Here is a 12,442-nt window from a genome sequence, read left to right as displayed (position 1 = left end):
TCTTCAATCTTGAAATGGCTTAATTGTTGAAACTGGATATCCAAATCTTTAACAATATATTGTTTTAACAATGAAGAAAATTCTAAATAAAAAATCGGCACGGATTGTTGCCTTCGATAGGTTATGAAGTTCCTTCTCTAAAAATTTGAAGTCGGTAGCTTGAAATTTGTAAGAGAAATCGTGAATTTTCGTGAAAGATAAAAAATACATTAGGGAGATACGAAGACTGTAGTGACAACTGTCGGCAAAACTAGTCCCTTTAAACCAACCTTAAAGAGTTACCGGTAGCAACTCAGATCTAGGAAGCCCAATATAATAGCAACAGAAGACGGACCTGTGTTATCTGATCAGCTCACTAAAGGCTTCAGTTTTAACCACAAACAAGTATGCACAATTGTGAATGAAACGTTACGGAATATTTTGTAATTGTTTGTGTTAAGCAATTATGTTGTATTGTAATTCTTACTTTTTATTAAGGTGAACATTGTGCATTCAACTGGTGCTTTTCTGTTACGATTGTCACTGTATTACCAATTTCATTTTAACACGGGACATATAAATAAACAGCTCCCTCCATGTAAACTACAATATTCTAAAAATTCAAAGCTGTATTATTGAATATTGAATAATAAATATTTATCAAATACAATGTCTGAAGGCCAACCACGTGCACACACGCTTCATAAGCTTCAAAAATATAAAAATAAATAAAAGTAACCTTGGATGACAGGAAATCAAACAGACGTGTATACATATATAGCATATATACACACCTTTGACAAAAAAATACACAAAATTCCCAATAATTAAACCGCTCTTGCAAGATTGGAGGGCAGATCATTAACAAGATCAGGTGTGTAGATGATACGCTTATTATAGCTAGAACCGAAGAAGGACTACAGGAGATGATTGACACTGAGAAACTATATGTATGGAAATGAATATCGAAAAATCGGAAATCATGAGAATATCCCGTGGAAACGCGTTGTTACGGGTCAGAGTAGAACAAACAGAACTTGAAGAGGATGGTCATTTCAAGTATCTGGGAAGTATTTTGACGAGAGGCACTTACTGCACAAAAGAGATCAGGTCAAGAATAGCCATAGCCAAAGATGCATTCAACAAGAAAACATCACTCATAACTACCAGGTTTAGTGTTGGACTAAGGAAGAAGTTAGTCAAGTGCTATGTTGTATGGAACATTGGACTGTATAGTTCAGAGACTTGGACATTATGGAAGTTAGAGAAGAAATATTTAGAGAGCTTCGAAATGTGGTGTTGGAGTAGGATGGAGAAGATAAAATGGACAGAGTAACAAATGAGGATGTTTTCAAAAGGATAGGAGAGAAGACAACGTTTCTAGCCAACATCCTTCGTAGAAAGGTGACTAAGATTGGACACATCTTGCGAAGAAATTGTCTTCTTCATACAGCCATAGAAAGAAAGATGGAAGGAAAGTGAGGAATAGGAAGAACACAATTGATCGATGATTTGAAAAATAGAAGAAAATACTGGGAGTTAAAAGAGGAAGCTGAAAATTGAGAAACATGGAAGAAATATTTTCAGGTCCAAACTTAAAATTAAAATTGGAAAAGAAAGAAAAAACTCACTAGAAAGAAACAACGCAGAATACTTGATAATAATAATAATAATAATAATAATAATAAATTGGTCTTATGTTCCATAGTGGAATTCTTTCGATGATGTGATTTCCACGAAAATTGCAAGCGAACTCAACCTTAAGGAATGCTACTTTTTTTTTTTTTTTGAAAAAAAATATTAAAAGGTTCTCATATAAATAAAGATTAATACAGGGTGTATCAAAACGGATTTTACAGCTTTAAAAATTCATATTGATTTATTCATTTATATCTCAGATATGGTTAGGTGTCATTTTGTTTCAAAATACATCAAGTTTTGACTCACGTAGTACACTAGTTCAGAAACAAGCCACCGCAAGCGCTAGCGGCAGTTGCAGCAAAGATGGCTGCCTTTACTGGTCCCGAGCCTGCTAGCTGTGTGTTTTGGTTTGAAGAATCCAGTCTGCGACAACTGTGTAACGTAATTTTTGTACAAAGTATGGTAAAGATCCTCCCAGTAGGCCTACTATTTATCAGTGGCGTAAGTGTTTTTATTGAAACTGGATGTTCGGTAAGACTTAACAAATCTTCAGATCGTCCCCGTACGTCTGAAGACGTTGTAGAGCAAGTGAGACTTCAGATGGGATGCGTGCCGCATCGCCAATGGAAACCATATTGAACCTCTTTAGGTGTAAGGTAAAAAACATGATTTATTTTGTTACAAAACGAGAACAAAACCATGTCTGTAAACTAAATAAATAAATCAATATGAGTTTTCGAAGTTGTAAAGTTCTTTTTTGAAGCACCCTGTATAATGGATATCGTAATCAAGATTAAGAATGTACCGGTATTTTGTCTTGAATGTTTCAGATACAGGATATGTAATAAATTCTTAAGAAAAATGTAATTTTTGCAAAGTGAACATACAGCTAGTTTAAAACTTGGAAGTACACAGCTTTCGTGGTTAAACGAAGTCACTGTACGAAATTAAAATTCATTAAAAAATAAAAAATCTTTTGTTAAAGTTTATAATTAGATAGAAGAATACATAAAAAATGTTTATAATAATTAAATACCAAATAAACACACACACAAGCGTCATTTCATTAGAAATAACAATAATAAACTTTAAAAATACAAAAAAAAAAAAAACTTACAAACTAAATTCATATTTATATGATGCATACAACAAGTTGTTACAAACTAATCTTCGAAAAAAAAATCAAATGTAAAATATATAAGAAGTATACAGAAATATTAATTTTAAAGTCTGAAGTTAAAAAAAAAAAAAAACATTACGAGGCGCATCCAGAAAGTAAATTTCCCAAAGGCCTTGAACAGAACCAAAACAATTGAATGGAAACCTTTATTGTACCAAATACTAGGGCGTGTTTAGCTATTTTTCAACATATTCACATATTCAACGGAATTTATACATTTGTCATACCGTGGGACCAACTTGTCTATACTTTTGTCCTACAACTCGCGCGCCTGAGATTGGAACTACGGTACTGTTTGACAACCCCCTTCGCCTCTCCATCATTCTGAAAATGCTGATGATGATCTGACAGGAATTTGTCGAGGTATAGGAACAGATAGTAATCGCTCGGAGCGAGGTCCAGGCTATACGGTGGATGATCCAAAATGTCCTAGCCGAACTGCTGCAGGAGATCTGTTGTTTGGCGTGCTGTGTGTGGGTGGGCATTATCCTGCAGCAGTACAATACCAGCACTAAGCATCCCACGCCGCTTCTTCTGAATGGCCCTTCTCAATTTCCGTACTGTTTCAAAAACTTTATCACTGATCGCACTTCACATGCGGCGAGAGCTGGAATAAGAACGTCCATCTTAACCACTGCCACAACGCTACTGAGGGCACTAGGGAAGTTACGGTGGCGCATGAGCCATGCTAGGACCTTTCTCTCACGTCACCCAGTAGCTTCGCGCAACATACGGTTTCCTAGCTATGGAACCCATGGGAAAGTTACTTTCTGGATACGCTTGTACATTTTTCATTGACTCTAGCATGTTTTTATCACATTCCTCATTGAGGTAGGAACGACAGAAGAGAAAGATTAATAGATGTTTTTGAATGTGTATAGGTTACAGTCTGTAATGTAGGTTTTGATTTATTGTGAAAGAAAGATGCTCAAAATATGTTCAAATATTAAATGTACGAATACTATGATAGATGTGCGTGGGTTTATGATGATGCCAAAAAAACAGTCAGAATAATGTCACGGAAAATAAATTTATATAGATTACAAAATAGGTGTAAAGTATAGGGATGCCTAGAAAAATAGGTAAGTTTTTTTTATTTGTTTCTGAAGAGGGTGTGATCTATACTTTTTTAAAGATAGTGATCGTGAATTTTGGGTATGTCATTTCTTGGTAATGCTAAAGTCCTACTAATTTGAAACATGTAGGGTACTTTGATGCAAAGCATATTAATGTGCTACTTGTATATTATATTTAATCTCAATTACTGCTTATAGAAATAATACAGGTGAAGTATATGTTATTGCTGAAAATTTTCACATCAAATTATTTTACATAACTACCGTTTCGGATGCAACTGTATCTGAGCGAAATGAACGCTTTAAGTTTGAGAAAGCATAATTTTATATAAGCTTATAATTTATGAAATATACTTTTTTCTTAACGAATGATTCATTTATTTATTTCATTCCATAGAGATAATAAAATCCCCATAACGAACTACCGCTCACGACGATGGTAAAAGTGCACAAACTTGAATAAATTAATTGCGCGTTTTATACTAATTTGAGGGCGGTGAATTCAATGGAACATTTTTTTAAAAATATTTGTCCATGAGTGTCCTGAGAAAAATGACCTCAAAATTAGAATATAAATAAGCATAAATATATCAATATAGATCCAATATATTTCAGCTAAAAATTTTCTTGCACGCCTTATATATAGAGTACTACATATAGTGTAGCCCAACCCAATGTATCACTTAACTCAGTATTATACACTTATTCCGTTAAAAAAAAAAAAAATACGAAAACTCGATCTAGGGACCGTTTAAAAATTTTGTGGCCCCTGATCCTAGATCGTTCAATCAAAAAATTTCTTGTGTGCCTTAAATCTGGAGTACTACATATAGTGTAGCCAAACCCAAACTATCACTTAAATCAATATGGTGTGCTTATTCCGTTAAAATAAAATAAAATAAAAAATAAAAATTAGATTTAGAGGCCGTTCGAAAATTTTGTGGCCTCTGATCCACAAACTAATTATTGGCCAAGATCGCAATCTTTTGATGAATTTTTTTTGGATCATTCCTAAAATTCTTGGCAAAGATCGCAATTTTTTGATCATTCCTAAAATTCTTGGCAAAGATCGCAATTTTTTGATGAATTTTTTGGATCATTCCTAAAATTCTTGGCAAAGATCGCAATCTTTTAATGATTTTTTTTTATTCCTAAAATTCTTGGCAAAGATCGCAATCTTTTGATGAATTTTTTGATTATTCCTAAAATTCTTGGCAAAGATCGCAATTTTTTGATGAATTTTTGGGATCATTCCTAAAATTCTTGGCAAAGATCGCAATCTTTTGATGAATTTTTTTTGATTATTCCTAAAATTCTTGGCAAAGATCGCAATCTTTTGATGAAGTTTTTGATCACTCCTAAAATTCTTAGCAAAGATCGCAATTTTTTGATGAATTGTTTGGATCATTCCTAAAATTCTTGGCAAAGATCGCAATCTTTTGATGAATTTTTTTTGATTATTCCTAAAATTCTTGGCAAAGATCGCAATCTTTTGATGAATTTTTTTTGATTATTCCTAAAATTCTTGGCAAAGATCGCAATCTTTTGATGAAGTTTTTGGATCATTCCTAAAATTCTTGGCAAAGATCGCAATCTTTTGATGAAGTTTTTAAAAGCATTCCTAAAATGCTTGTTCTCATGATTCCATGGATCCCATGTGTTAAAACAAAGTTCCACTAGATTCAGCGCCTTCAAATTAGAATAAAAAGTGCAAATAGAAATCTATCTAAGCGTGGGGACTTTTTCAACCATTAGTGTAAGCAGTAGTTCTTTGAGATGAGAGCATTAATTACTAATTCATATCACCATCTCTGACTATACGTTCGGGTGAAACAAATCATACTCGTGGATTCGAGAAAAATCAACAACAGAAATTAGCTTAATGGTTACCCCAGAATTTGGACACTGAACACGGGACTGAAGAGTCTTATGTAGGCCTTTGACATTCGTAAGTGTAATGGTTTGCGGAGTATTTCATGCAGTGAGGTTGAGCACAGCAAAATGATTGGAAATTTTCAAATTTCAAGCACAACTCAATGGATTTATGAGAGTGACAGATAATTGAGACGCTCAACAGTTACACTCGTTCCCTGAATATAAAAATGTTTGAGTTTTAAATTTCAGTATTTGTTATTTAGAGAAATTTTAATTCTGGGGTAACAAGAACTTTCCTTATACTATAAGAAACTGGATCTTAAGATTTGATATTCTTCAATTTGAGTCCCAGTCTTGAAAAGATAGTGAAACAGTGGTTTAGGTTATACCAAGAAAACTACAGCACATAGATCAGAAAAATCTTGCTCTTTTTCATATTCGTCGTACTCTGATTTAAAAAAAAAAAAAAAATAATTTTTTCGATTGAGTTGTACAAAATGAAGTGACCAAAGGCAACAATCATTGTTGGCAATACGTTATATTAGTTTCACTGAACGGAAAACCCTTACGAAGCACTCTTTACGTATTTCCTCGTGTATGCTTTATGCTCTTTCAAACTTGAAATTGTATGCACACGGAAATGCATACATACTGATCTAACACCCCACATGGTACAGAGGAGAGAGACTATAAAATAGGTGAAGAACACTCTTCCGCTTTCTCTGCACATAAAATGGTTGAGAAACTTCTTTCTATAATTTTTTTGAGTTGAGTTGATTTTGAGTTTAACGTCCTGTTCAGCAGCGAGGCTATATGAGACGTGGACCTAGTGATTAATGTGGAATCCGAACCACATCAGCTCCCACCGGGAATCGAACCCGAGTCTCCCATGCCAAAGGCGCGTACGCTAACCACTTAGCCACGAAAGAGCTCTGGAATTTTTTTGTTGCTACAATCTAATTAGTGACAAGCTGCTCCATTTTACTCGACGGTCGAAATTGTTTCAAACTGTTCCATATAAGTTAGAAAACATTTGTTCTAATCAGTTTTAGTCTTGTTTATTCCGTATGTAATGCAATCAACAATCGTGTGTCAATTACTGATATATACCGTATACCACAGAATTAAAGGCTCCTGAAAGGCATGTAACTAACATATTTTTGCTTGACAGTGAAGTATTTCTTGTAAGTGTTCATTTTGCTTGACAGTGAAGTATTTCTTATAGTGTTCAGTTTGAAAATGCAAAAAACAGAAATTGGAAGCAGTCGTATTAGGGAAATTTGATATAATTTGTAAATACATTAAAAAAAAAAAAATCATATGAGCAACTGAAATGCGAAGGATGCTTACCTACTCCAGCCTGTCCAACTACCCAGGACAGACGGAGGAAAAGCATAACACCCCAAATATTGAGAAGACATCGCATCTGTAAAATAAGAAACATATTTTGTAATTTACGGGATAATTTTAACAACAAAAATGATTTAACAACAGAAATATCATTTGTGTTCAAATTTTAAAACTTGACTTAAATATTGCATGTATGAATATTACTGAAATATTAACTAAGGAAAAGGATATAGTCATACAGTTTAACTTCCTTTTTTTTCTCAAATCCACTTTCGAAAGGCGAGTGGCCTGCAACATACATACTCACTGTATACACATGGATTCGGAAACACACGAAAAAAAAAAAAAATATTCGGAAACCTTCGGACCACATATACGTAAATTGTTTTTGGTATTTTACAACTTTAATTTTCATTGTATCCTTTCAATTCCTCATTTTGTGCAAATTCTGAATCACGGGGAGAACTGACGACCATATCCTTGCTTCACTGGATTAGAACCAACAAAACTAGAGAAAAATAAATACAACAGAGCACATAACATGCGAATACACACTTTACCTGGTGGCTGTAATGGGTCGATATAAGTCAAAAACTGAGATATCTATTTTTACTTTATTATTATTATTAGAATAAATACTTAGAATATAACAACTTTATTTAGAACAAAACAACAAAAATTGAAAACGTAATCATATTTCATCAATCATATACCCAATACATTTGTAATTTAACATATCAATAATCGAAAGCTCCATACGGGAATCGATTATTAATGTAATAAATAACAACTTTAACACGTCTATAAATCTTTCATTAGCACAGCTGCATTAACGTATCTGTTCTTCACATTAAACTACAGTGACTTCTTAAAAAATAAACCTTCATAGGCTTTAGATTTATACAGGGTGTTTCAAAACAGCATCGACAATGTTTGGGAGGTGGTCCCTGACACTTAGATAAGACAAAGTAAAGACCAATCGAAAACATGAAAAAATGAATTTAAAAAGCTCCATAGCTCCAAAACTATGGGATCTCCCGTAGTCGGGTCTAATAGACTTCACTTAGGATCTAATATATGCACTATCCAAAAATACGTGTTTCAGAATCCTAAGGTACTCACACAACAATTTTTATAGAAGGAGATTGGCTACGGGCATGTGAGTACCTTAGGATTCTGAAACATGTATTTTTGGATAGCGCACATATTAGTTCCTAAGTCTTGACCCGACTACGATAGGTCCCATAATATTGGAGCTATGAACCTTCAAAATTCATTTTCTCATGTTTTAGGCAGCCTATAATTCCGAAAGGAAGCACCTCCCAATTTGTGTACCTAGGTTGGTCCATACTTTTTGCCTTATCTTCGTGTCAAGAATCACCTCCCAAACGTTATCAGTATTGTTTTGAAACACTCTGTTTAATGACATACTAAAGGGTGTTCCAAAAATATAGATTTTTTTGAAATAGTATATTGGCAACACTACAGGCAATGTGACGCAACGTAACGTACATGCCACATAAGATACCATGCCATCAGTGGCGTAACTAAAGGCTTGGGGGCCCTCCCACAGACAGTGTGGAGTGGGGATCCTTCACTACGTCCCACTAAACTATTTGGGGGCCCCTGATGGCTTCGGACCCTCTCGCAATGCAGGGTCTGCGGGCCCTTATTTACGCCCCTGCATGCCATTCAATTGTCATGAAGCAATGGGCAATGGAGTGGTACACAGTATGCGTGTACCATGAAAGCGTATTGTGAAAATAACCGTGTCAGTGCTGCAATCTGTGAATTTTTGCTGCAAAAGCATGTACAAGTTTCATCTGCACATGTATTAGCAACATGATTTCGTAAATTTGAGTTAATAGCTTCAACTTTCATGCAGAAAAAAACAGGATAACCTCGCAGATTCTGAAAATACATGTTTCCGGATTGCCATCAAGTGAAAGAAAAGTACACAACGCTCTGTTATGTGGCAGGCAGCGTCTCTGCGGCTGTGCAAGTCAAGAGTGCATAGAATAATGAAATGTGACATGGAGTTCTATCCTTACAAACTTCAGTTTGTCCTAAAGTTGCAATTGAATGATCATGGATAACGCAAAATGCTTTATATTGAGTTTTGACAGAATTGAAACGTGACGTCATATTCAAAATGACCATCTCTTATGAGTGATTACCATACTACAAGGGAGAATCAGAAACTAGGATTACAAGGCCGATATTTCTGAAGTTCCATCTGTTATACAGGAATAAGAAGTGTGCGGTAATTTTAATGCATGGAGTTGGCAACTGTGAAAAATTTTAGCCACCTGCCACTTACGACGTTAGTTGTAGGTAAACACAAATGGCGACACGTTTGGAAAACTGGTCTCGCGAAGAAGTCCAGTCAGTTATCGAATTCTGTGGACGAAATATGTAACCGGGCTGAAATTCACCGGCAGGTGATAGAGATTTACGGAGAAACTGTAATGTCTTGTCACTATGTCGCAGAATGATGTGGAAAGTTTGCGGCTGGTAGAGAAAACGTCACCGACGAGGAGCGCAATGGTCGACCCAGTATAGCATCAACATATTTGAACACATCTCGCGTGGAGGAGCTCCTACCCTCAGCCCAGACTCACTCCAAGGGACTTTCACCTGTTCCCGCACTTGAAGAAGCACCTGGGAGGCCATCGTTTCGCTTCAGACGAAGAGATGAAATACTCCACGACAACGTGGCCGAACACCCAAGGACAGAACTTTCACTAAGAGAAAATCTTCAAACTCATCCCATGATGTGACAAGTGTCTCAACCGATATGAAGATTATGTCGAAAAATAACCTCATGTATGTACTATCTGTTGGCTGTATTGGTTGCATAAAATCACTGCAGGCTTTGTAACCTTACTTTCTGATCACTCCTCGTAACAATTACCTCTGTACTATCCACCTCTATGAATATACTTGCTTCATGCTTCATCATTTATTTTAATTTCAATATTTTTGGGACACACTTTAGCTATATCCATCCCTGCTCTGTCGAAATATACATCCAGAAATAACATGAACAGACTAAATTACTAATTAGAACTTATAAAATACATTTTATATTAAACTAACAATATTTTAAAAATACATAAAAATACTTACAAATACTCCTTCTAGCCATCCGAACCTAATTATCTTTCCTTTCTTTACAGGTTCTTCATCAATTTTTCTTTCTGCCTGAAATGAAATAAAAACACAAATTACTAATTATACTACAATACATACATTAAAAACAAATAAGCCTACTAAATCAATTCTCACGCCATTTTACTCAACACAGTTAAGAGAACTACTTTGTTCACTTGGATCTACGTATATCATTTTGTTTTCCATATTTCTTTGCTTTTATTTCTTTTACTAGTAGCGTCATTATAAATTCCTGCCACGACTCAGCGCTTGTCCCTAGCTTATAACTAGAGATACTGTAGTGTAACATTTTTTTTTTTTTTAAGTTGGAAATTTACAAACTCCGATTTCAATTAATAAAAATAATTCTTAAACCACAAGCAAAAAAAAAAAAAAAAAAAAAAAAAGGTGTATGTTTGAAGGTTGGGGTGAATTCCTCCCGTTACCTGTAAATGATACTACAGGGTGTCTACTAAAATTTGAAAATGAAATTTTGTGACTTTTTCTTTCCCAAACTATAAAATTTAGTAACATTCTCAAGACTGAATTTCGGTGGGAATTGGGCTGAATTTTCATGCATGCGATAGAAGCGTGCTTTGCTTGCGATTTGGTAGCGTCTAAAGCCGACCGTAGACATTTTTATTTTTGGTAATGGATTTTGACGTTTCATAGAACAAAATTTTCCAGCCTATACTTATATTTGTACATTTTTTTTTTAAATCGTAACCCAAAAGCTGAATTTCTTGACTTTCATGACCGTTTTCTGATTTCGTGACTTTTTCATGACCTTCGTGACCGATAGACACCCTGTTACCAAGCAGAAGAAATAGACTCTATTGGAAAGCCTCAAAAGAAAGTATCCGCCAGGTTTCGTTGATTTATTTTTATTATTATTATCAAAAGTTTCCGTTCAACATACTTTTTAAAGATGGAGTGAATTCACCCTTTTCTTTGAGACTTATTTTAATACAAAGCAATAGAAATGAAGCAAGTTTTAAACAAATTACCTGTCGTGTTTCATATAAACTGAAGACTTCTAAATGAAATGAAATCTTTCAGTCTAATGTCCTTTAGGCTGAGAGAGACGATAATTAAGGTGATGGAAGAATTGGTGGAAGGAAAAAGTGGGAGAGAAAACTCACGGACACGCTGTTATCCATTACCAAACTACTTAGCCGGGAATCGAACCAGGCACCCCCACTTCTGGAGACTTCTAAAGAAATTTATCGTAGACATCTTTCACCAATTTCAAGCAGTGGAGATGATCAGAAGGTTTACGGCATATTGTATCAATTTTTTTTTTTTTTTTTTTTTAACAAGGATTTTAGTTTACCAAACTAAGACTTCTTTCCTATTAAGTATATTTAGACTGTCCGTTCGTTCAGAAGACAGAAACCTCAAGAACTGTTTGACGGATCACCACCAAATTTGGTCAGAATGTAGAGGTCGAAACTTAGAAATAGAACTCCTTGATGCAGGTGATAGTTCAAGAATAGCCCAGGTTAAACAAACATTCAATAGGAAAAGATGACTGCTAACATAAAAAAATAATGCGTGGTTGGACATTCGAAAACGATTTATTAAGATTCTGGTATGGAGCGTGGCGCTTTACGGATCAGAGACGTGGACATTGAGAAAAGCTGAAATATCCAAGCTGGAAGTATTTGAAATGTGGTGTTGGCGCAGAATGCTGCGCATATCATGGAGCGAAAGGAAAAGGAATGAAAACGTACTAAAGGAAGCTAACGGAGGACAACAGATCATGAAGATAATAGGAAAAAGACGAAACAGCATGCTTGGCCATCTTATTCGGCACTCCGATTGGATCACCGCGTTGATAGAGGGAAAGGCAGAAGGAAACCAGAAAGAGGAAGACCAAGGATAAAATATCTAAATGCAGTTACGAAGAGGAGGCCTCATCAAAATATAAAACAGCTCTTCCAAGGGAAAGAAAGGTTTTAATATTTCCATGTTGCCAACCAACCTATGGTTGAGGACAGAAAGAAAAAAGTTGCAGGCAATATTCAAACCGGAAGTGGTAGATACAAACAATTTTCTGTTTTAACGTTAATCACAATAGAACAAAAACGATAATAGATAGCGAAAAGCGGTTTCCTCTAGTGAATTAAGCGTCCCTAGAATATATTTAATCTCTACCTTTAAACTTCCTTCTAAAACCAATAGTGTT

At 35.0% G+C, this 12,442-nt stretch overlaps 1 protein-coding gene across 5 annotated transcripts in view; it reads right to left on the bottom strand.

Moving 5' to 3' along the window:
• LOC145666337 (bumetanide-sensitive sodium-(potassium)-chloride cotransporter-like) overlaps window positions 1–12,442 on the bottom strand; it is a 373,540-nt gene that overhangs the window by 98,531 nt on the left and 262,567 nt on the right. For 4 of the 5 annotated variants that reach the window (XM_081733455.1, XM_081733454.1, XM_081733456.1 and 1 more), the window contains exons 2-3: window positions 10,231–10,305; window positions 7,102–7,177 (exon numbers count right to left, since the gene is read on the bottom strand). In XM_081733455.1, coding sequence (XP_081589581.1) covers window positions 7,102–7,177; window positions 10,231–10,305 — 151 coding nt within the window. Of the gene's footprint in view, window positions 1–7,101; window positions 7,178–10,230; window positions 10,306–12,442 lie in introns of those variants that run through there. The other variant, XM_081733458.1, reaches the window with a different exon arrangement.

The sequence above is a fragment of the Thermobia domestica genome, chromosome 12 (assembly GCF_964235325.1).
Source record: "Thermobia domestica chromosome 12, izTheDome1.hap1.1, whole genome shotgun sequence".
Taxonomy (NCBI): Eukaryota; Metazoa; Arthropoda; class Insecta; order Zygentoma; family Lepismatidae; genus Thermobia; species Thermobia domestica.
The sequence above is the reverse complement of the archived record's forward strand: the minus strand, read 5'-3'. Positions and strand labels throughout refer to the sequence as shown.